Source organism: Chanos chanos, chromosome 1, assembly GCF_902362185.1.
Source record: "Chanos chanos chromosome 1, fChaCha1.1, whole genome shotgun sequence".
Classification (NCBI taxonomy): Eukaryota; Metazoa; Chordata; class Actinopteri; order Gonorynchiformes; family Chanidae; genus Chanos; species Chanos chanos.
The window spans coordinates 55186294-55208647 of NC_044495.1; the positions used below are offsets into that span (position 1 = coordinate 55186294).

The following is a 22354-nucleotide window of genomic DNA, read 5'->3' on the forward strand; positions in this document are numbered from 1 at the left end:
TCTCTCTCCATCCCCTATAATGCAAGCATAATCTCTAAAGTGAACTAGTCTTAACAAATCAGACATCTGTAGTGGCCTCTTCTTTCAGCATCTCTCACTTGGACATCAGACCAACTATTTCCTCCTTAAAGACACTAGCTATTCTGGTCTTACCTCCCCATATGGAACTACATAACTGAACGCTGTAAGGATCTGACCTGGGACATGGAGCAGCTGTCTCTGTAAAAAAGGTAACATGTTCATACATTATACAGTTGTTCACAGTGAAAAAAGATAGATTTAGAAGTCACGTTTAACAGATTACTTGAGCTCTAAGTCCTGTTAGTTTGACTCCACACAAGGAGCTAAGTGATTAGCATAGCCCCCAAGGTTAAGAATCGCTTGTGGAGTGCCAGTTAGCATCAGCAAAATGTTCAATGACGAACATGACGCTAACTGTAAAATGATGCTTGCCATAATGAGTGTGAGGCCATGGATCTGGGCCCATTCAGGGGGCTGGCCTGGCCATACGAGTCCTGCTACGGAGAACTTTTTTGCTGAGCTGTATTTGGGGGTGGGTTGGAGGCAGAGGCCCGAGAGATTGGCTTGAATGCTCCACGCCCCGCAGTAACATGTGAGCACTCCCGCTGCAACTACTGCTCGGCGTGTCTAAATCTCCGCCTGCCAAAGGCTCCGATTTGGATCGAGGTCCAAGGCCCAACGGAGGACAGGTTTTAGGCGTGAGGGTAGTCATAGTTCGGGTGAGCGTGCGCCTCTTGGGAAGCCCCAGGGCAGGGATGGTGGGGGGTTTCTGTTTCTTCTGATCCGTCTTCTCAACAGCGTGTTGTCTCTGGTGGGTTGCTGCAGTGTAACCGACTTTGTGAGCAATCGTCTGCGCCCTCAAGGAGTGCATGAGGCGTGTTTCCATGCCCCAAAGCGCTCGCTCTGTGTAGCCCTGCATCTCCAGTCGGAGCTGAGCCAGTTCTTCTCTCATCTCACTGCGTAGCGACTCCACGCTCTCCAGCACCTCCTCTAACAGAACCACGCACACGCACGAATCGGTTTCTCTTCTCTCTTCCTCCTTTTCCTCTCCCTCATCCTCGTCTTCCTCTTTTTCAAGGACCCCTTCTCCGTCAGACACCTCCCTGGGTTCCTGTTTGCCACCTCCCTCCTCTGATCCTGTACCCTCCTGGCTTTGTGGAGATCTCCTCACTTCTCCCCTATTTCTCTCCAGCTCCCTGGTGATTTGCTGTACAACATTCAGGATGCCGCTTTTTTGCCGCTCCAGGCCTGCCTGCGCTCTAATCTGATTCCGCACCAGCGAGAACACAGACTGAACTCGCGCAAACTTCTCCTTCTCCACGGGACCCGTCGCTCCGGGTTGTGCCACCTCGCCCTCCTCCCGCGACTCTTGGGTTGTTGAATCGGCTAGAACCTCTAAGACCTCCTGCAGGATTTTCTCTTCTCCTTCACACTCTTCTCTCTTTATCTCCTCCTCACCCTCAGCTTGTCGATCCTGTTGTCGCTGTTGAGAGGTAGTTGGACTCTCCACTGGTGGCTCGCTCATGGTGGTTCAGTGTCACTGTTCTCCCTTTTGTTGATTCTTTCGTGTTGCCTGTCACCCCTGTGCTGTGTAGGGCAGAGTGTGGTGTTGGTTGTGTGGAGCTCAGAGAGTGTCAGGTCCTTAATCCCTAATGCGCTGGTTCTGCCCAATCAAAACCCTCCTATTGCTCTTACAGAATTTACTTCAGGGAAATGCACATCATGCACTCACTCTCTCTCTCTGTCTCTTTCTCTCTCTCACACACACACACACACACACACACACACGCACGCACACACACGCAATTTGTCCCTTATGGACCTCGTGTCAAGGGAATACATGATTATTGTGCATGTACAATTTTCTGGCTTTCTGGGAAGTGTAGCAAGAACGAACATTTTAAAACATTTCGAATTTTCAGATTAGCCTGGAAAAAAAGAAACAGGTTGAGAACTCACAGTAAAGATTATTCCACTTGTATCTCTTACTAGCCAAACTTATCTTAAGATGTTTTTAAGATGTGCAGGAAAGTTCCAGGTTTTGGTAAAGTGTCTTGTGTTTTTTAAAATAAAATTATCTCAGTTGACACAAGGGCTATACCTAAATACTTGAAAGGACAAGAGTGTCTGAATGCAGTGAACAATGTACAGCTCAGTATGTTATAGTTACAGCATTCTGTTGGATTCTTTCTCATTTAACAGGCAGTAATTGTGTCCCCAGGCAGCTTAAACCCTCCTGGTAACTGGGGAAAAAAAAAGAACTCCCACCGGGAACAGAAATACATGGAACGGAGTGAGTGTGTGAAAAACGGTGAGCGCATAAAGAGTGGGGGGTGAGGGGCGGTATGACATTGCATTTTTAAGTGAAGAGAGGGGAGTTGGGGGAGTAAGAGTAAAGGGTTCTAGAAGCTTCTGTATGACATTGCAGTTTCTCATGGACTCTCTGTAATTATTACATATGTCTAATTCACCTTTTTCCAGCAGAGAGAGAGAGAGAGAGAGAGGGAAAGAAAGAGAGAGAGAGAGAGAGAGAGAGAGTATCAAAGAGGAGGATGTCACGCTGGGTAGGATATGGGGAATCTGAAGCTTAGTGCGCATCTGAAGTTGAATGTCATGTAAACCAAACGCTGAGATATTTTCACCGCGGAAATTTTGAGACGCCTTCGATGGACCAATGGCATTAGAGGATCAGTGTAACTCCTCTTTACTCCAAAAATGAATAACAACAGTTACGTGATGAGTGGCCATATGAATGCATACGTAACTGTCATGCATATGTACTTCAAGATACTGAGACGCACCAAAATATACATTTATGGTGTGGGACTAATACCTCTCATTTAACGGATGTATTATCAAAATGATGCCGTAAATTTTCATCCTTGCTGATATAAATTAATCTAATACAAAATCATATTCTGGCCACTACATACCAAATCGGCTATTATATACCAAATCGGTACCAAATCGGTAAACGCTTTTGTTCTGATGTATGCATATTCATAACGAATTTGGAGTTAATATAGAGTTATAAGACCAGAGCATCTGCATTTACCCTCTCCTCCCCTCTGAAGTACCGATGGGCGGGGAAACTTGAACCGTACTTTGACTATTTAAATTCTGCTCTGGACCCTTGTTCGCACAGTATCTAGAGGCGCAAAAACCCAAAATGGTGAGAATAACTTCTTTTTCAACTTTGTCAATAAGTACACATATAACTGAACGTATGTTTAGGCTCTGTTTGGTTTATTTTTTATCTTTACACCCAAATTGACTTGGTTTGTCTTAATGCCTGATTCAGCAGATGCTGTATATAGAAGTCTTTACTTTTTAAATGGTTAAGCAATTTTCATGGTCATTCTCTCTTTTTTTTTTCTTTGACAGACTACTTACACAGACAAAGGTGAAAAGGTAGGATATTAGGATATTTTCTTCATCTCGTTGGCAAATGTGCAAATCCTCTTGTCCACAATTCTGCCTACCTCTACTTCAATGAATTTTTCAGTTTTGTTAGCCAATACTTCGTGAACCTGCTTGTTTGTTCTTTTGCTGATGACCCGTGCCTAAAGAGCGCATGTTCTTTGATCTCTCTCTCTCTCTCTCTCTCTCTCTCTCTCTCTCTCTCTGTCTTTCATAGCACGAGCAAGGCAGATTTGTCTGCTTTGACCACATTACCTTTTGGGTGGGAAATGCCAAACAGGTAAGTTTTTTTTCCTCATAGGACACAAATAATTCAGCTCATTTTCTCTTTCTTTCTAACGCGTCCTGAGAGTTAAAAACTTTAGCCGAAACTCTGAGCTGTAGAGGAGTTTTCGCAGAGGTGGATGCTATTGGCTCTCTGAAGGGGTGGGTGCAATAAGCATGCAGCTGTAAATCGCCCCCCCCCTCCCCTCTTTAATTTGATCCATATTGAAACCTTTTCAGACATTTTTATCTCTTACCGAAAGAGGGCACCATATTACCATGTGTGTCGGCAATATTAGTCACAAAACTTCGCATCCAAGTGAAACAGAGTTCTGCACATGTTCACGTCAGTTTGAAAAGAACTTTTTTTGCATTCGAAATGCTTTCCAGAATATTAACACTGACATAATCTTTTTTCTCATACATCTACCAACGCATATCGTTCAAAGTAATACGATGTTGTGTCCTAGGCGGCGTCCTTCTATTGTAATAAACTGGGCTTCGAGCCTGTCGCGTATCGTGGGCTGGAAACTGGCAGCCGCGAGGTGGTCTCCCATGTGGTGAAACAGGGGAAGGTGAGCTACCGGTGCACGATAGTTCCTGTAGCTAAGCTATAATACATAACATTTAACATATAATGTACAATATATAATATATGTAATAAAACATAAACTGAAAAGTCAAAAGCTTTTCACTTATGAATTTAAATGATGAGCACAAAATATCAAGTAAACCTTTTCATTATGAAGTGACACAGGTGATAAGTATTTACAGGTTTGCATAAACAAGCCGAATAATTTGAGAAAATGTCTGCCACTGCTCAGACAAATATTCCTTGAATATCTATCTCAGTATCTTTATTTTTGCAGATCATCTATGTCTTCTCCTCTCCCCTAAATCCTGGAAACAAAGGTAAGAGAGAGAGGGAGAGAGAGATTTAACCCCAATTCTCATGTTCCCTGTATATAGTCACCTGACTTTCTACTGTTTCAATTTTTGGTTCATTTCTCATTTGATATACACTACCGATTATTTATGGGTAGTTTAATATCCATAATAACATGGCAATGCACTTCCTCTGTTTGTCTTTGTGGGCAGAAATGGGGGATCACATGGTGAAACATGGAGATGGAGTTAAAGACATCGCCTTCACTGTGGAGAACTGTGATTTCCTGGTTCAGGTGATTATTCAGGGAGTTTCTGAGCAAAGGCTTACTCTAATCCTTTAGAATCATATAGCCTCATATGCTAAAGGTGTCTTTACCAAACTGGATGAATAGTTCCTTGGTTAGACTTATAGTTCGACTTCGACTTTTACTCTCCAGTGAACGTATATTGTATACCCATAATGCATCCTGGAAGAACTCAGGGAACCCATGACATCAGTCGAAGTGCATTGATTAAAAGAGAAGTGAGCGTAACTGGAATTCATTTATAATCACTTTTATTTTCAACATGTGCACGCAGAAAGCCAGAGAGCGTGGAGCGGTCATCATTAAGGAGCCTTATGTGCTGGAGGATAAATTTGGCAAAGTGAAGCTGGCTGTGCTTCAGACAGTATGTTTTAAATCAAGTTACACTCCAGCCTTCCTTCTCTTTCCTTAAACCTCCCTATACAGATAACCCTTCTTTTCTTTTCTTTTCTTTTCTTTTCTTTTCTTTTCTTTTGGCGACTTATTTATTTTACACTGACCATAACACTCCCTAGAGTTTTCTTACACTGTGACTCTCATTGCTCTTCCTACAGTATGGGGACACCACACATACGTTTGTGGAAAGAACAGGATATAACGGACTTTTCCTCCCAGGCTTCCATGCTCCTCTATTCCATGATCCCCTATTGGACAAACTGTGAGTGAGAGGTATAGTGTTGGAAAGAGTTTATGAGTTAGATTATACAGAAACTGGTCACATTCTTATCATTTTCCTGAGATCCACAACAGGTCCACTGCCTTTGGAAAGATTTTATACAACTGAGAAACTATGTGTGTGATGTGCAGATCTCTGAAGATGTGTGAAAATAACATAGATACTCTCTAAATAACCCCCAAAAGAGAAGATTCCTGTGTAAATGTATAGCAAAATAGTATCAGAAGATTTTCACGGTATACCAGAACTGTAACAGTCTTTTTGGGGTTTTTTTCATTTTTCTTGTCAGGCCAAGTGGGAAACTGGATTTCATTGATCACGTGGTGGGAAATCAACCTGATGATGAAATGGTGCCGGTTGTGGAATGGTAAAAAAAATGATAATCAACATAAACCCACAAAAAAAAAAAAAAAAAATAAAAAGTCGACATCAGTTCAGTTTCCTTCACCTTTTAGGCCTGTCACGTTGTTGGTGTGAAGCTGATGAGACAAAACATTTAAATAGGGGAGATTAAAACCGACATGGTTAGTGTGTTACACAAAGAGATGGTGAGTGTGGAAAATGATACATAAGAGGCAGAGGGTGGCTCCCCTGAGGGAAGCTCTTTTCTTTCCCCTCATCCAATCAGAGTCCAGACAGAACCCCTCCCCAGAGCTCAGAGTCTCCATAGCGAGGGAGGAGAAGGAGAAAGAGGGATGTGGCTGGATGTGTTAGTGGTAGAAATGGTAGAAAGTGCATGAAGAGTTGGGCGGCGCATGAGGGGGAGAATAAGAGAGAGCTGGAAACAGCTTGCTACGATAAGGATGGGCGAAGGTGGAGATTTCCCTGTTACGTAATGAGAGAATGGTGTTTGGCACGAGGCACGTGCAGGAATGACTCAGCAGAACTCAGCAGAACTGAGATTCTCATCCCCCCCATCTGGAGGCAGTTTGAGTAACCAGGACCAATGCAGGAGAGGGAGAAGGAGAGAGAGAGAGAGAGAGAGAGAGAAATGTGTAAGAGCAGAGAAAGGGAGAGAAAGAAGGGGTAGGACAAGCCCCTCTGAGTTGTACACTGATTTGAAACAGATCCACAGTGTCATGACAGGGGAGGAGGCGAAGAGAGAGAGTGAGGCATGGGGAGCTGGGCAGAGAGCCCGAGTGCAAGAGTGTGTTGTGCTTTGCATGTCTCAGGGTAAACTGTCCTTCTCACATGGACCACTTTAGTCTGATGTGTTAATTTACCTTTTTAATTGAGTTAATTACCTAAAGTGCCCCTCCCTCTCTCTTTCTTTCTCTTTCTCTCTCTCTCTCCCTCTCTCTCTCTCTGTCTGTCTCCCTAGGTATCGGAGAAATCTGCTGTTCCACAGATTCTGGTCTGTAGATGACAAGCAGTTGCAGACTGACTTCAGTGCTCTGCGCTCCATTGTGGTGGCCAACTATGAAGAGACAGTGAAAATGCCCATTAATGAACCAGCTATGGGAAAACGCAAATCCCAGATCCAGGCAAGATTTCCCTTTCGATCTTCCTTCATCTGTTTCATTGATTAATTCATCTGTTCATGAATTAATCCATATTTAGGAACTAATACTTTGCTCATTTTTCCCTCTGTATGTTGGAGAAGTACAACCGAAGCACTTTCTTGTGTACATGTGCGTATTTATGTTTGTGTAGGAGTATGTGGAGTATTATGGAGGCCCAGGAGTACAACACATTGCCATGAACACATCAGACATCATCACCGCTGTAAGTCCTCAACACATTCTGTCCATCACATGCAGCTTGACCTCCAAATCACCATCAGACAACTTCCATTACCAAGAGTAAAAGAACACACAGAAGAAGAAGAAGGTATGGATATGCTGAATGCAAGTTTTTCCCCCAAAATTTGGTTTTCCAGATACGTAACCTTAAGGAACGTGGAATGGAGTTTATGTCTGTGCCAGAAACATATTACCAGCAGCTCCGTGAGAAACTGAAACACTCCAAAGTCAAGATTCTTGAGGATCTAAACACGCTCGAGGTCAGAATGACTAACCATTCTCAGCTAAATGACACAGCAAGGAATGAATAATATAGTGCATCATAATAATTGTGCAGAACATAGGATAGTTATTTCATGTTGATTTTTTTTCTTTTTTCTTTTTGGAAATTTCCCAGGAGTTGAAAATCTTGGTTGATTATGATGACAACGGCTACTTGCTGCAGATCTTCACTAAGCCTGTGCAGGACAGACCCACTGTGTTCCTGGAGGTCATTCAAAGACGCAACCATCAGGTGAGATTCCTGATAAACACGCTCTATATTCCACGAGCTAAAATTGGATAACAACACTTTCCCTATCCACCTCAGTAATGTCGGAGCCTGCATTCCATTTTCAGCTCAGTGAAATTAGAGATTAAATATTTCTATCTGACACATTGTGAGATTAAAGTTTAGCGCGTTCCAGGCTCTAGACAGTGAAATTAGAAAATAATGAATTACATTTTGTGTGTGTTCTGCTGTTTCAGGGTTTTGGTGCAGGGAACTTCAAATCTCTTTTTGAAGCAATTGAAGAAGATCAGAGAGCCAGAGGGAACCTCACTGTCCTGACTCCTAATGGTGTGTCAGAGACCCTATGAGCCTCACCCACATACGCACAAAATACACAAACTAGCACATATACATGAAAACTCTTTCTCATTAACATGTACCCACAAGCTCTCTCTGTGTCTTTCTCTCTCGCTGTCTCTTTCACACCACCTCAAACACTGTCATATATGCAAAGAATACATTAGACATGTATCCATACCAGTACTACTCTGAATATGCAAGCATATGTTTAAACGTTTTAAAATGTTTAGAATATGTACTAAAAATCATATTTAAATCATATTTGACATGTTTAAATCGTTTTTCAATGTTTTCAAATACTCTAACTTCAACAGTGACTCTTAAAACAAGTTCATTTACGAAAGGACATTCTCAGGAACTTTTAATACCCATCTGATTCTATGCTGATGAGAAGATACAATTTCAGCATCTTAATGTAGGAACATGAGAAGAAGGTGGGGAGTTATACTAATATTGTTTTCCAATCCATTTGGTAACTTGGTCTTTTTCTGATCTTCCTTTAACACATGTATTTTTAATTGTTTTGAGGTGTTTGGGTGCATTTTATCATCACTTCATGGGACCAATTTGTTCAAGTGATTCAGACTTAAGTGTTTCCTTGTGCTGTGCCGACACATTTAAACATTTCAGTCTTCAGTCACCATGTTAACGCACAAGGGGGTTGTTTTGAAAAAGGTAAAAAAAAATGAAAAAAAGAAAAAAAGAATCTGAAATTCTTTTTTTAGTGTTTGCTATTTTCATTTTCATGTGTGAATAAAACTGCTATTTCAAAAAGTTTTATCAGTGTTGCACAAGCTATGCAAACTTTAATACATCAAGTAATTTGCTTGCCTTTGCCATTGCATAGAAACCTTAAGCAGGAGTGCTATTTTTTGTTGTCGATTCGCTTTGTTATGCTACTGGGCCACCCCAAAGTATAGACAGGTGCAATTGTGGTACTAGTCCCATGAAATTGAGTAGGAAACGATTTGCATGGGACATGCACCAAACAAAACCTTCGGTACAGTATTGGAACTGCGGTAATGGAATTGCATTTTGATATTCTCCCAGCCATTGTTAAGAGTTTATTTGTGAAATGCATGCAATAAAAACAATTCTGACAAAAAAAAAATCATTCGGTTATAGCATATTTGTTTTGTTTCGTGTAGACATTATTACGTTTATCAGTCTTTTTCATTGTGAATTACTGGGTGTAATTACACTGTTTCGTGATTCTTCAGCATGGTCTGCAAACACGAAGTTGACTTGCTAGACTTGCTGACAGGGCAGTGAGGGAAACTGGTGCACATAACAGCATGTACGTGGTAGAGAGCTTGCTTAGCATGTGAGAGGTAGAGGGATCAATGCCGGCATTCTCCAAATATGCGTTTGAGCTCCGATATAAAATTAAAGTGTTCACAATGTAAATACTGGGTGAAACTTTCATACCTTCTTTAGGTAGATTTCACATGAATCTTTTAAATTACAGTAATCAGTTACAATTCCGCTACAATGAATCCAGAAAATGTCAATTTCAAGGTTGCTTGCAGCCTTTGAGAAAGCGTAATGATCACTCATTATTTTTTGTGTTATAGTCATCCAAACATGGGTAAAGAAATTGTCAGTAACAAGTTATAGACGCATCATTTGTGTGCACATTTCAAAAACACATGGCCTACAAAGGGTGTTAAATTGATATATAAATAAAACCAGTAAAAATTGCAATAAAATATATTTTATTTGACTGTTTCAATTTAAAAACACAGCCATTCAACATCACATTCAAATCTTTTTTTATAAATACCATACTGAAAAAAAGGTTTTTGAGTTAATTTGTAATGAAAACATTAGTTCTGAAATTTAAAATAGTGAAAGAGAAGGTACTGAGACCTTTCAAAGTTCTCCTCCATGACTGGAGACACCACTTGTCATGTAATGATGATCAGTTTATTTGTGCCACTGTGCTACATTAATGGTTCACAATGGTGTCTAAGCCACACTACAGGAATATCAGTCAGTGGACTTGAAATCTGACCCACTTTATGCAGACTCCCCACATAGCATGACCGAACACAGTGCTTTCCAAACAAGCGAATGCACTTATCAATATCTTTACTTGAGCTAAGGTTAGCAGTTATGTGGGTGTAGAGGCCTCTAGCATTCATATACAGGAAGCTAAATTAACACAACTTTTCCATTTTTATCTCCAACCATAAAGGCTTCCATCACAGACCCTTTTAGTTACCATGAGGGTTATTCAGTCTCACTGAGTTTACCTTTCTGAGGTTACCTTCCCACAGGGTCACACTGGAGACCTGTATACACAGAAACACGTCATTTTAAATCTCTGCGTAATTCAATATTGCTTACATTTGGTGACATCAAGTTTTATGGAAATCTTTATGGAAAATAAGATTTTCCAGACACCTTAGTTATAATATTGAGAGCAAACATTCTAATTATGGGTGATTGGTCAATACTTCTCTAGTTGAGGGTTCCTCTGCAGTTCTCTGCACCACACAGACAGGGAATTTTGTCATCCTCAATAGGGAATTTGTAATCATAGGTGATTTCCTCGTTGATACTGATTGGCTGTCGAGAGTAGATTACTATCTTCTTCTGAGCTTCCACAGTGATTATCTTAGCATAGCAGTTAGGCTACAGGAGATTAAATAATAAGATAAATGTAGCAAATGTATCAGTGTAGCATATACACACACACACACACACACACACACACACACATATATATTTATATATATATATATATATATATATATATATATATATATATATATATATATATATATATATATATATATATGTTTGTATGTATGTATGTATAGATAGATAGATACATACATACATAGATAGATTGAGCTTAAAAGAAAAAATTGAAAAAGTCGGGGCAAGAGGGCCAAGTTTCCATCGTTCCATCGCAATCAAAACTTGATTTATGTTGTCACTACTCATGTAGTATTCAGTTAAGCATTACTGCAAGTCTGAATGATGTGTAACTTACATTACAGCTGTGGTTGATGAACCTGGCTAGGTTGCCACATTTGGTTGCATCGATAATGGTGTCGTGGTCAACACGGAACAGGTAGCTGCTGCCAATACCCTCCTCCTCATACTGCCTCTCACGCATATCTGCGATCACCTGCAGACGCAGGAGAATTTTACAAGAAACATTAACTGGAACTCAGAGCAACAGTGACTAGCATTTGCACTCATACTCTGATGAGTACAAATGCAAAAAGAAGAAAACCGTGTGTGGAGAAGAGGGAAGAAAAAGAAAGAGGATCAAGCGTATTACTGGAGTTTGAATACAGTAAAAAGTGGATTTTTTTCATCCCTCTAAAAACTGTTTTGTGCTCCTGTTTTTGCAGCTTACCCCTTTATTCTATAACTGATCTGAGACCTGGTAGTGCAAATATTTCTTACCTGTCGTATACTCTGACCGACATACTCAATCACCATTTCATCTGCAGCGATAGGTTCTTCTGCAAACAGGCCCCAGTCATGGATACGGCTTCTGCCGAAGCGTAGTCTCTTCTTACGAAACTGGGAAAAAGAAACAACCATGTGTGAGATTGCAGTTCTTTATTTATGTAGGGAAAACTTCAGCATCTCTTTAGGCACAGAGGAGGCTACTGCTGCTGTGATATTGTTGCTGTCAGCGTTATTTTGCGGTTGCTATGTTACTATTGCTACGTCTGCTCTGACCTTGAGCTGGTTGAACTTGAGCAAGTCACTGTCACAGCTGAAAGATGACAGAAGGCGGCGCTGTTCTGCCCGCAGTTCAGACCCAGATCGAGAAGAAAACAGTGGCTGAGATGCAGCATTTTTCCCCTGTAAGAAGAAATTATCGTTCAAAATGTATCATATCAACTGAGCCACAAGACTGTGCACAGAACTGTGTATAGCAAAGAGATAACAGTACCCCATGCAAATTAGACATGAGCGTAGATCCAGGCTAAAATGCTGTAACACTAACACGGTATTGCTCAGTATTACTCTCTTATTAATAGTCTTTAATTATGCAACGCATGGTAGTCTACGGTAATAAAATTGAGTAACATTTTCAACATTCTGTCTTAGATATTTTACTGGTTGATACTAGTACTCCCCCTCCCTCTCATCTTTTCTTTGTCTGACCTGGGATTTTGTTGAAATTTCCTCTGAGGCAGCGTGTGTGTGGCAAAGGTATTGTAGTTTATCACGTTTACTGATGACGTAGTAACCCTCGCTGCGGGCACATCCAGTCTTGTGACTGCGTATCCCATTCCTCCATCTTCTCTGCCTCTCCTCAGGAATGTTGGTTGGTGCCACAGCGTTAAGGAACAGCAATGTTTAGTGCAATTGCTACGACATAAGCAGCACTGACAGTACAGGGATGGGAGAGCCTGTTCCATAAGTGATAAGAATTATTTTAATATCCCCACTGACTTAACAAAAGAATTAAGATCTGTGTTAAATGCACATTCTTGCTCCTCGGAAAAGATGTAATTTTAAGCAATATAAGGTTTTTGACAAATATAAGGTTTTTGATATTAGGTTTTTGAATTACGCTGGGCATACGGAAAAAGATTCAGGTAATAACTGGACCCATTATTAAATTATTAAAGAATAGAGAGGGTTATGTAAGTGAGGCAGCGTGTTTGTTTATAAAAGGATATGAGGATGTGGGACCCAATGCGTGCTGTTCAGCCAATCGGAGGTGTTATCCTGCTCCAGCATCTTCTCATACGTGTTCTGCAAGTGTTTGATCTCCTCCACATCTACGCCTTTGGTCCAGAGAGTATGTAGGATGGCCATCTCTTTTCGTTTAGAACGGGGGGAAAAGTGCGGGTGTCGTGGTGAGGCATATTGGCACCATCTCCTTTGGTACCAGTCTCTGCTTTGTGAGTGGAGCTCTGTAAGTCTCCATTTCTCCAGATCTCTGTGAGAGAGCCTGTTCTCCAGCCCTTGCAGAGGCCTCTTTTGCTGAACGTCACATTGCATCCATGTTTCTTTGCTGTCAGAGGCCAAGGGCCACGGCTCTAGAGGCATCATGACAGATGAGTGAGTGAAACTGTCTTTAGCAGATCGAAAAACATCCACATTTCTGCACTCTGTGGTCCTTTTTCTTTTAGATCTCTCTGGTTTCCTCTTGAAGTGCACTTTGTTCAGACAGTTTGATTGCTCTGATGGGATTCTTGACCTATGTGGACCTGATGCACGAGCCATGACAGTATCAGTAGTTTGGTAGTTTGTTCTCAAGTTGCCTTCAGGTGATGCACTGGGGAAAGGAGGAGAGCAGGTAGCATTCCATGCCTGGCCTGGATGTGAGTGGCGATGCCATGGCTCCTTGACATGAGCATTTACTTCCAGAGTATCAGAAGAAAAACAAGGTGGAGAGAGCCCCATATCTCTTCCAGGGGTCTTGGGGATCCCACTGCTGGCATGAGGAGAAGGAGGGGGTTGACAGAGAGTGAGAGGACTACCTGGACAAGGACCCAAACACGATCTAGTGATACACTCTGGCAACAGCAATGAGTCCTGATGTGGCTCGGGACTGTTAACTCTGCCTGGAGTTTTTGGTGTCTCGTCAAAGGCAGTGTATGAGGAGGAGAGTGGAGGGCAGAGGTAAACAGGTGAGGAGGGAAGATCCTCGATACCAGTGGGTGAGGGAGGAGGTGGAAGTGGCGTCAGAGGAGCAGGAGATAAAAAATGACATCTGGGTTCTTCCAACTCTAGACCTCTTCCAGGAGTCTGTGGCCGTTCCACCATCTCTACAGCAGGAGAAGGCAACCTGTGGCTAAGCTGTACGTCAGGATCGCTGTCAGCAAGTGTGCCGGTGGGTGTGAGAGGTCTCAGGTTCTCAGAATCCTCTACTGTCTCCATAGTAATCAGTGGGCCATCGTAGTTATTCTCAGATTGTGTCTCCAACTCCTCATCTTCAAAGACAAAAGACACTGCTGTCAAGAAAGATTAAACAACTAGCAGTATCACAATTGTTTTAAAAAACATTGAATAAACCAGATTTGCACAGACCCTGATCCTATAAATAGTTAAAATAAGAGTTAAAACCTTAAATTCTAATAACATTGGATGGAGGTGGTGGTGGGATGGATTTATTTCAAACATAAATTTACAATACGTGTTGCAACCTGAGGTTTCTTTGTATGAAGGAGATGAGGGATAGTCTGGAGAACGGTGCATTGCTGGGTCAGGAAGGTCCAGTCCTTGTAGATACACGCTGACTCTGAGTTCCTCCTCAGGCTCTCCTCCCCTTATGCGTTCCATACCTGTTGTGACAGAAGCAGTGCTGCATCATTATTCGAAGACTCTGATACCACAGGACAGCATGAGACAGCAGCAGCAAGAACAAAGAATTAAACGGTCATATCATGCTGCCAGGACTTAGTTCATTTCAATCAGTAAATTTTGAGGTGATATTGCTATACCTGCATGACACTTTACTAAATGTGACATCTAGTGAATAGGTCATCCAACATGGTGCGTCAGACCATAAGGGAGAAATAAAAGTGTCTTAGACCCACCCAGCAGTGCTTGATCTTGATCCCTATCAGTGAGCATCAGTGCACATGGGGTGGCAGGAGGATCCAGGTCATCTTCCCAAGGTGAAAGGGTGGGTGAATGCTCCACTTCCTCATCAATGTCTGATGACAGCCATTGCCCCTCTCCCTCCCTCTCTTCCTCATAGCATGAGGTCTCATCTTCATACATATCATCCTCTGCAGATAGCAAGGAATCTGAGTCTGAGGAATAGTCACTCTCGTCTGAGAAGTCAGATTCTGAGTCAGATTCTGAGGTGTCACAGTAAGCTGAGGTGTCACAGTTCACTGTTGAAGACGCCACAGAGCCAGGGGGTTCACTTGTGCAGGCTAAACTAACCACCTCTGAAAAGCAAAAAAATGTTACAATCAATATTCTCTCCGCATGTAAATCAAGACTGTATTGTTTGAATGCAGATATAACTGCGGTATTTGTGTCGATCGGAATGCTACAATGAGTTTTTAATGGTCTTTTTTGTAAATTCTTTAAATACCATCATCTGCGTAATCGTCATCTTCTTTGATGTCAGAAAGCATGTCCTCCTCACTCTGCTTAGCTTCATCATTCACCTCATTAGCATTCCTCAACTGGCAAAGAAATACCAATTGGTGAACCTCGACAAAATGAACTTAGTGAGAATAAAGCTTCTAGCCATTTTCTCGAAAGCATTACAGTAATTGCAAAATATTCTGTATTACTAGTTTCAGGCCCCATACTTAGACATAGTGAATTTTAAAGATTAGTACCTGCTCAACAGAGACAAGTTCTATTTTTTCAGCTTCCTCTTTTATTGGATCCTCAATGTTCCCAGAGTTTTCGTCCTCATTCTCCTCTTCACTGTCCAGTTCCAGAGGTCTAGCATGTCTACGCTTCACTACAGGACTTTGCTCATCCATCTTCCACACACCTGCAGGTTGCTCTTCTGTGTCTGTTTCATGCTCCAGCTCTGAAGAAGATAAACTCTGAATGGAGCTTATATTTATAATATACATAATTTAAAGGGTGGATCTGAAAACCATATGAAACTGTGACTGCCATATATAACAAAACATTTCAAAGAGAGCAAATAATTTCAGTGGGCGTGCAGGGAATCTTTGTGGAACTCCTACCAATTGAGATTCAATTAATGATATAATGAAGGGCAGTTTGCCTAGTTGAAATGTTAAAAGCAATGCAAGATGGGTATGACCATCTAAACAGAGCAAAAGACAAACATACCTTCATTCTCAGACTGCCTCTGAATAGGTGAGGAAGGACAATCTGTTTTGGTGCACAGCTGCCCAGCGGCATCTTTTCTCTTCACCTGTTGCATAACAACGACCTTAAGCATAGAGTGCACTATATTCATACACAGTGCATACGTGTTTAGCAAAAAACTTTTACTAGCGCAAGTGTCAGGTTGGTACCTTAAAGGATGGGAGTCTGAGAGCACCACGCAGGCCCATGACCATTCCTGTGGCTATGCCCCCAGTCCTGCTTCCCTCCTCCTTCTGCTTGTGTTCTTGACTCCTGGGTCTGGGCCTCTCTTTATCTGTACCTTCTCCAGATCCTACAGGGGCTGACAGCTTAAAACATGCAGAGAAGGTTTAAAATGATGGAAAATCAGAAAAATAGGAAAACCCATGGTATAACTGCCATCTTACAGGTTTATACAGTTATTACCTTAGCTGAGCGCTCTTTCTCATCCCACCATTGGTCAAATGCTGCAAATGCCACAACCTCAACCATCCTGCGCTGAAGATCTTTCTTTACAATGGCCTTCAGCTCTGCATCGAAAACTGCCAGCACACCATCTACTGTAGCCCTGTGTATAGGCTCTCTTACGGGCATGTAGCCGGGTGGGGGCACTGACGGGTCAAATCTGGGCATGAAAGGAGGTGGCCAAGGAGGTCTGTACCTGGGAATGGCAGGAGAGCCACCAGCTGTAGTGAAGGACTGGGACTGGGTCTTAGAGTTCAGTGTAGGTGCAGCCTGAGCTACACCCACCCTGATTAGGGGTGGAGGTGGAAGAGGAGGTATAGGTATAGGGGGATATGATGTCTGGACTTGCGGTATTCCACTTGGAATTGTGGGAGGTGTTGGACCACAGTTCCATGGAAGAGGCCCACCGACATTTCCACTGGGAATCTTTAATGGAGGACACGGAGGCAGAGAGGGAAGAGCAGGAGGCAAAGTTATCCCAGAAGGAGGGGGAGGTAGTGGAGGAGGAGGTCCAGGTGGGAAAAGTATGTTTGGAGGAGGCAGGGCGTGGTTTGGGCGTGGAGGGGGGATAGAGGGATACCCAGGTGGGGGTATAGGTGGGGGGATGAAGATTGGAGGAGGTGGCACATGAAATATGGGAGGGTTGACCAGGACACCTCCACTGTGGATCTCTGATGCACCATTCTGCTTATCACCTAAGACTGTATCAGCTTCACTTGTTGATGGACTGATCTGGGAAACAGGAAAAAATCTTCAAGTGAATACTATGGCCATAGAAAGACAATGTAAAGCCAGATTTAAAATTCAATGTATCCATCCTCAGCTGATCTTAAATCTATGAAGTATTTCAAAATTCATGGAAGCATTAATATTTAATCATAGTAGTCCAGTAAAAAGACATATGAGCATTTTCTCTAAATAACAAAACTGAATCTCACTGTGTGTTTGGTGGGTGTCAGTGTTGGGGTGACCATCTTTGAGTTAACGATACACAGAGCGTCAGCGGCAGAAAACGTAGGGATTTTAAAAGGAGATCTAATTTCTGGTGAGGAGTCCCCATTCTCTTCTGCTGAGTCAGGCAAGGGAGTGGGGCTAACTTCCTCAAAGCAAAAAGAATCTTTGGGAGAGGACAGGGAGATGGTGGGAGAGCTTCTTTCATTAAATTCTGCCTGTATCTCTGAACTCAAGCTCTTTTGATCCAGTACTGGGAAATCTGATCTCTGACTGTCACTGAGTAGCATTTGAATGCGGGAGTCCAGGCTGTTGGAACCTGGGACCACTGCGGGACACTCAGGAGAGAGGCATGTTTGTGGCGACACAGGTGAGGAGTAGTTTTCCGGAAGTGGTGTCTCGATAGCTTGACATTGCTGTGTGCCAGATGATTCTCCTTCTGATGTCTTGTTGGTACAAACATTGCGAAGCATAAATCCGAGATTGTTTCTCGCTGGATCACTGAGATCTGGAGACACCACGTCAGGCTCCTCTGAAGGGTTTGTATCTGCCGTTGAGCCACACAGAGGTACCTCTCGCAGAGGAGGTGGTTGAACAAGGTTTCTATCTACTTGTTTAATGGATGAATGATTAGTAGGAGAGTCTGTGACTAGGCCTTTGAGGGATGAAAAATACTGATCCAAACATCCACCAGTTTTGTGCATGTTGTCAGCCTGCTGCACATGTGGGTATAGGTGCTGTCCTGGAGATACAGGTGTAAATGGAAATTTCTGCTGTCGGAGAGAGAGTGTTACACTAGACGTTTGTCTGATTTGAGAGTGAGATCTATTGAGTGCAGGTCTGTGTACATAGTGGCGCTCTGGTCTGCGGTTGTATGCGTTTTGATATTTATTATCTCTCCCTCTGCCACGGTGCCCACCTCGGAAGTGACTCTTGGCACGGTGAAGCCGGCGTGAGGTTGACAGCCAGTTGGGTGGACGAGATTCTCGGGCACGAGAAGTACCCAGCAAGCAAGGAATAGGCAAGGCGTCTTGATTTGGGCACACAGTATTTGAGGTTTCAGGACAGACCTGAGAGTTGTATGAAGTGCTGGTGGACAGCTGAGATGTGCCTTGTGTTGTTGCATGGGACGGTGAGGACATGCATGGTGTTTCCTGCGAAAAGAGGGCGCTTGTGGAACCGAGCATCTTGAGGTGACTTCCCTGGGACATGCTTGGTGTTCCTTCACTCTGAGGTGGGGTTCCTGGGGTACTGTGAGACTGTGATGGGGTGCATGGTGTTTCCTGATATTGTGGAGTTTGCCAGAAGCTGCTAGGTGTGTCTTGGTGCATGCTGGAATATGCAGTGTCCATGGAGAGAGGGGTTGATGCATCAAATGGTGTGGATCCAAAAACCTTTGAGGATGAGGACCATGGGAATAGCTTCCTAATAGGTTCAAAGTCCTAAGGTTGAAGTAAAGGATGAAAGACAGAAACGTGACAACGAAATCTTTAACTTAAACAACTCAGTGAAATCATCAGCAGTGTTCCTTTTGACATGAATTTTACATTTATTTTTTAGTCTCAATCTTTTCCTGAAAATTGTAACTAGTTTTAGTATTTTTTTCTTTTTTTTCCCTCCATCTAAGTAATTTCATTTTAATTTAAGTCTAATTTAACTCACAATTTAGTCGGACGACTTTATGCTGTTACTAGGAGACATTTACTGTTCTCTCTCAGCCTTGTTAGAAGTATTTCATAGTAAATGAAGATGATGTGTTAATTGTTCCGCATAGCACATTCAAAGGAATTTCATGCTTCAAGAATATCAGGATGATTTAAATACAGTTTAGCCCTGCTGAAGGCAATACATTCATAGTCTACAGATAATTCTATCAGCTACTTCAGTATGTAAGTCCTCAGCAAATACAATTACAGTTACTGAAAGAATTACTGAAATACATTTACAAACATATTAGAGCCTGAAATTGAAATGGTCCTGTTTTTTTATTGGATTTTTCAAATGTGCCATGACAAGGATGCATTGTCACAACTAGGACAGATGCATGCATCTGATTGCATAAAAGGGGAAAAAATTGTTCAGTTGTACTTTCCTACATGTGAGGGGTTCTTGTAATCTTTATAATTCAGATGTCCGATCGTACATTACTGACATATGTCATCATTTTTCATTGACAAAAATAAAGACAGACTTTGTTATAGCTTCTATTTTCAAGGGGCTACTAATTAACATCATTAAATCATTGTCACAAAAGAAAGGGTCATCAGCAGATACCTATCATAGAAATTTTTGTTGACTAATTTACACCGATCATCATTCAACTTTTATTTCTGAATAGCTTATAAATCTGAGGTGATGTGATTCTACATGAACATGGCTCTTACCATGAGATATTCAGTTGCAGAAAGAGGTGAATTGCCCCCCCACATTTCCTCTCCTACAGGGAGAGTTTGTGGAGTACATAGACCGCTGAGCAGCATCTTAACATACTTAATCCTGTTTTCACCTGAAACCATGGGAAATATGGACATTGTCACCAATACTCTATCATCAGATGGTTGCGAATACTGACACACACTCATAATGTTATCCCTTGTTGACAGACAAGGGAAACATAACTGAGTGAAATAGAGTTTATTATAAGATTATAGGGCTGCTACACACTGCATTTTTATTCCTTTTTTTAGAGGAAACAGGTTTAAGAAAAATTGTTGGCTTACCGTTAGGGTCTAGCTCCACATGAATGTTGTTGCCCATGACAGTAGTGTTATGGAGTTTTTCGACTGCCTCTTTAGCTGCCCTCACTGTATCAAAGATTACCTTTGCTAGGCCTAAATGTTTCTTATTTTTTGGATTATACAAAACTTCTAGCTCTTCAATCTCTCCATACTTTTTACACATGTCAGAAAGAAAATCTCCCTTAATGTTGTCGTTTAGCTTCGCAAATGTCACCTCCTTTGGAGGACCGATGTAATTTTCATCAGTCTGTAAATGAAAAAGATGAGTAAATTTCTGTAATGATTTAAGGGCATCAAAAATTAATGCTTCATACAAATACATTTGGGAATATAAGACATGCACAAATTTGAAAACTGATATGATGTTAACCTTGAACTTGGGCACTGCGAGATCCATCTGTCTAAATCTAGTCCATAGACGACTGATTCTGGGATCACGGACATCATCCACAGGGCAAAACCCAGAATTCTGAGAGAAATGGGAAATTGAACCGTGAAATCTTAAAATTTTCCCGAGTTTTGTTAAGAAAAAAAAAAACTTAGTGTCTTTTTACAATGTGAATTTCATGAAGCTAGCCTAGATTTTAATGTGTAGAAGGATTTCATTTTGATATGGCCTATTTCCTTGCGTGTAAAATGAACAATTCAGTGTTTGTGTACACAAAATATAAACGTGTTTCTTACACGACTGCAATTAATATATCAGATATAAATAAGCATACGATTAAATCAAGTTATGTAGAAGCACGGTTGAAATGTCAGATTTAGAGCACCAATTGATCAAACCCGATAACAGAGAAAGAAGAACTCACTGGAGCGCTGAAATGCTGCCCATCATAACGATATAGCTTCGGAGATCCATCGTGAAGGATCGGATCAATAAGCAGTTTGTAACTGTTCCAGTGAAACAACTTATCCTCCTCAGTCTTCAGACACTTGTCCGCAATACTGAGTAAATCTTAGAGGAAACACAAGACATGAAAAATTGGTTCGAAGAATGAACGATGGAACATCATTCATTTAGCCTATGACAGCGAAAACAGGTGATGGAGAACATTTACCTTTATCCTCATGTTGCCCTTCCCTTTCGGCGGTCTCGTACATGATTCGTATTCATTGTAAAATGTATGTCAGTTGCCTGTCGTATAAATCCCGGAACATTTTCTACCAAATATTATCCTGTATATTGACAAAAAAAAGTTACCATGGGCCTACACCTAGAGAGGCTACATTGTGTAAACTGGTCGCTCCCTCGGCGCTCTACATCATATCTGCATCACAACAACAGGTGGGATTCACCTGCCTTACCCACCCACACTTTCGACAAGATTCTCATCTGTTATTATTATAACCGATCATTCAGAAAAAAACGTAAAAAAAATCAAAATATTTTAGCGGCAGTTTGTAGTTCGTGATAACATGTAAGGGAACCGATTGTTATTCTATCAATGTAGAACAGAATGTGTGTTCCTCATTTACCGAAGAAAGAGCCATATGGTTTGGGGACATTGAGGCGTAGCAATTCCCTACAGTCTTCGTATATTGTTGAAAATTGCTGGTCGTATCAAAATGAAGCACCTGCTCTGAGAAGGCATATATGAATTAAGACGGATCAGCGCTTTCAGTTAATTTCAGCGATATGGTCTGGAGACATTTTGAAACTGTATGAACTGCAATTATTTGAAAACACTGCACAGTTACAATATTTTCTGCTGCTGCAAGCTGTTATACTGCGACTTCAACATTAAATTACGTTCACTTGGGGTCTCGAGTACAGCCGTGACTAATTTTAATGATTTTGAAGGACCATTTTTACAGACTGCAGGGGAATTATTCATTACAGTAACGATTTTAGAGCCCGAATGATTCTGTAAGATCTTAAATCGTAAATCAAACAACCAAAACATTCATCAAACGACCAAAATGATCAAATCACGATCAAAATCATTTTCATAATATGGTGAACCAGACCACTGAAAGTTTGAAAAGGCTGCAACTAACGAATTTTTAAATCTCTGCATGAAGAACTGCTGTTCAGATTCTGCATCAAATCTATATTTACTAAAAAGGGAAGCGTCATATTGCTTTGACATCCGATGCCAGTCTGCCCTTGTTCATCAGCTGTGACTTATGCCACGCTATGATATCATATCTGATTGGTGATGCATTGGCGATAGCCTGCGATTTTTAATAGAAAGAAGAAGGATGAAAATGTTAGAACAGAAGCTGAAAACACAAATGAACAGAAACCTGGAATG

At 41.6% G+C, this 22354-nt stretch overlaps 2 protein-coding genes across 2 annotated transcripts; one reads left to right on the forward strand and one right to left on the reverse strand.

Annotated features, from left to right (window-relative positions):
- The first annotated feature begins 2573 nt into the window (after positions 1-2573).
- On the forward strand, positions 2574-8226 carry hpdb (4-hydroxyphenylpyruvate dioxygenase b). Its single transcript, XM_030765672.1, has 14 exons — positions 2574-2585; positions 3406-3432; positions 3659-3721; positions 4176-4280; positions 4575-4617; positions 4804-4886; positions 5173-5262; positions 5453-5556; positions 5864-5941; positions 6896-7058; positions 7228-7299; positions 7454-7576; positions 7714-7830; positions 8064-8226. Exons 1-14 carry the CDS (start codon positions 2574-2576, stop codon positions 8172-8174), a joined length of 1191 nt encoding a protein of 396 aa, XP_030621532.1. The 3' UTR covers positions 8175-8226.
- Positions 8227-10629: 2403 nt separating this feature from the next.
- On the reverse strand, positions 10630-21200 carry setd1bb (SET domain containing 1B, histone lysine methyltransferase b). Its single transcript, XM_030765683.1, has 19 exons — positions 21158-21200; positions 20909-21054; positions 20467-20565; positions 20079-20343; positions 19743-19864; positions 17346-18800; positions 16369-17139; positions 16113-16271; positions 15925-16009; positions 15453-15652; positions 15200-15293; positions 14691-14993; positions 14298-14435; positions 12825-14084; positions 12304-12470; positions 11872-11997; positions 11590-11709; positions 11168-11305; positions 10630-10803 (listed from the first exon to the last, which is right to left on the reverse strand). Exons 1-19 carry the CDS (start codon positions 21198-21200, stop codon positions 10630-10632), a joined length of 5865 nt encoding a protein of 1954 aa, XP_030621543.1.
- Between the last annotated feature and the right edge of the window lie 1154 nt (positions 21201-22354).

Bases quoted from the DNA above. Each gene is read 5' to 3' on its own strand.
- setd1bb (XM_030765683.1), bottom strand. From the start codon at position 21,200: ATGTACGAGACCGCCGAAAGGGAAGGGCAACATGAGGATAAAG. The intron at 14,436-14,690 runs GTGGGTCTAAGA...CTGTCACAACAG, and splicing joins TCAAGATCAAGCACTGCTGG to GTATGGAACGCATAAGGGGA. The intron at 14,085-14,297 runs GTTGCAACACGT...TTGTCTTTGAAG, and splicing joins TTCATACAAAGAAACCTCAG to ATGAGGAGTTGGAGACACAA.
- hpdb (XM_030765672.1), top strand. The intron at 5,942-6,895 runs GTAAAAAAAATG...CTGTCTCCCTAG, and splicing joins ATGGTGCCGGTTGTGGAATG to GTATCGGAGAAATCTGCTGT. The intron at 7,059-7,227 runs GCAAGATTTCCC...ATGTTTGTGTAG, and splicing joins AACGCAAATCCCAGATCCAG to GAGTATGTGGAGTATTATGG.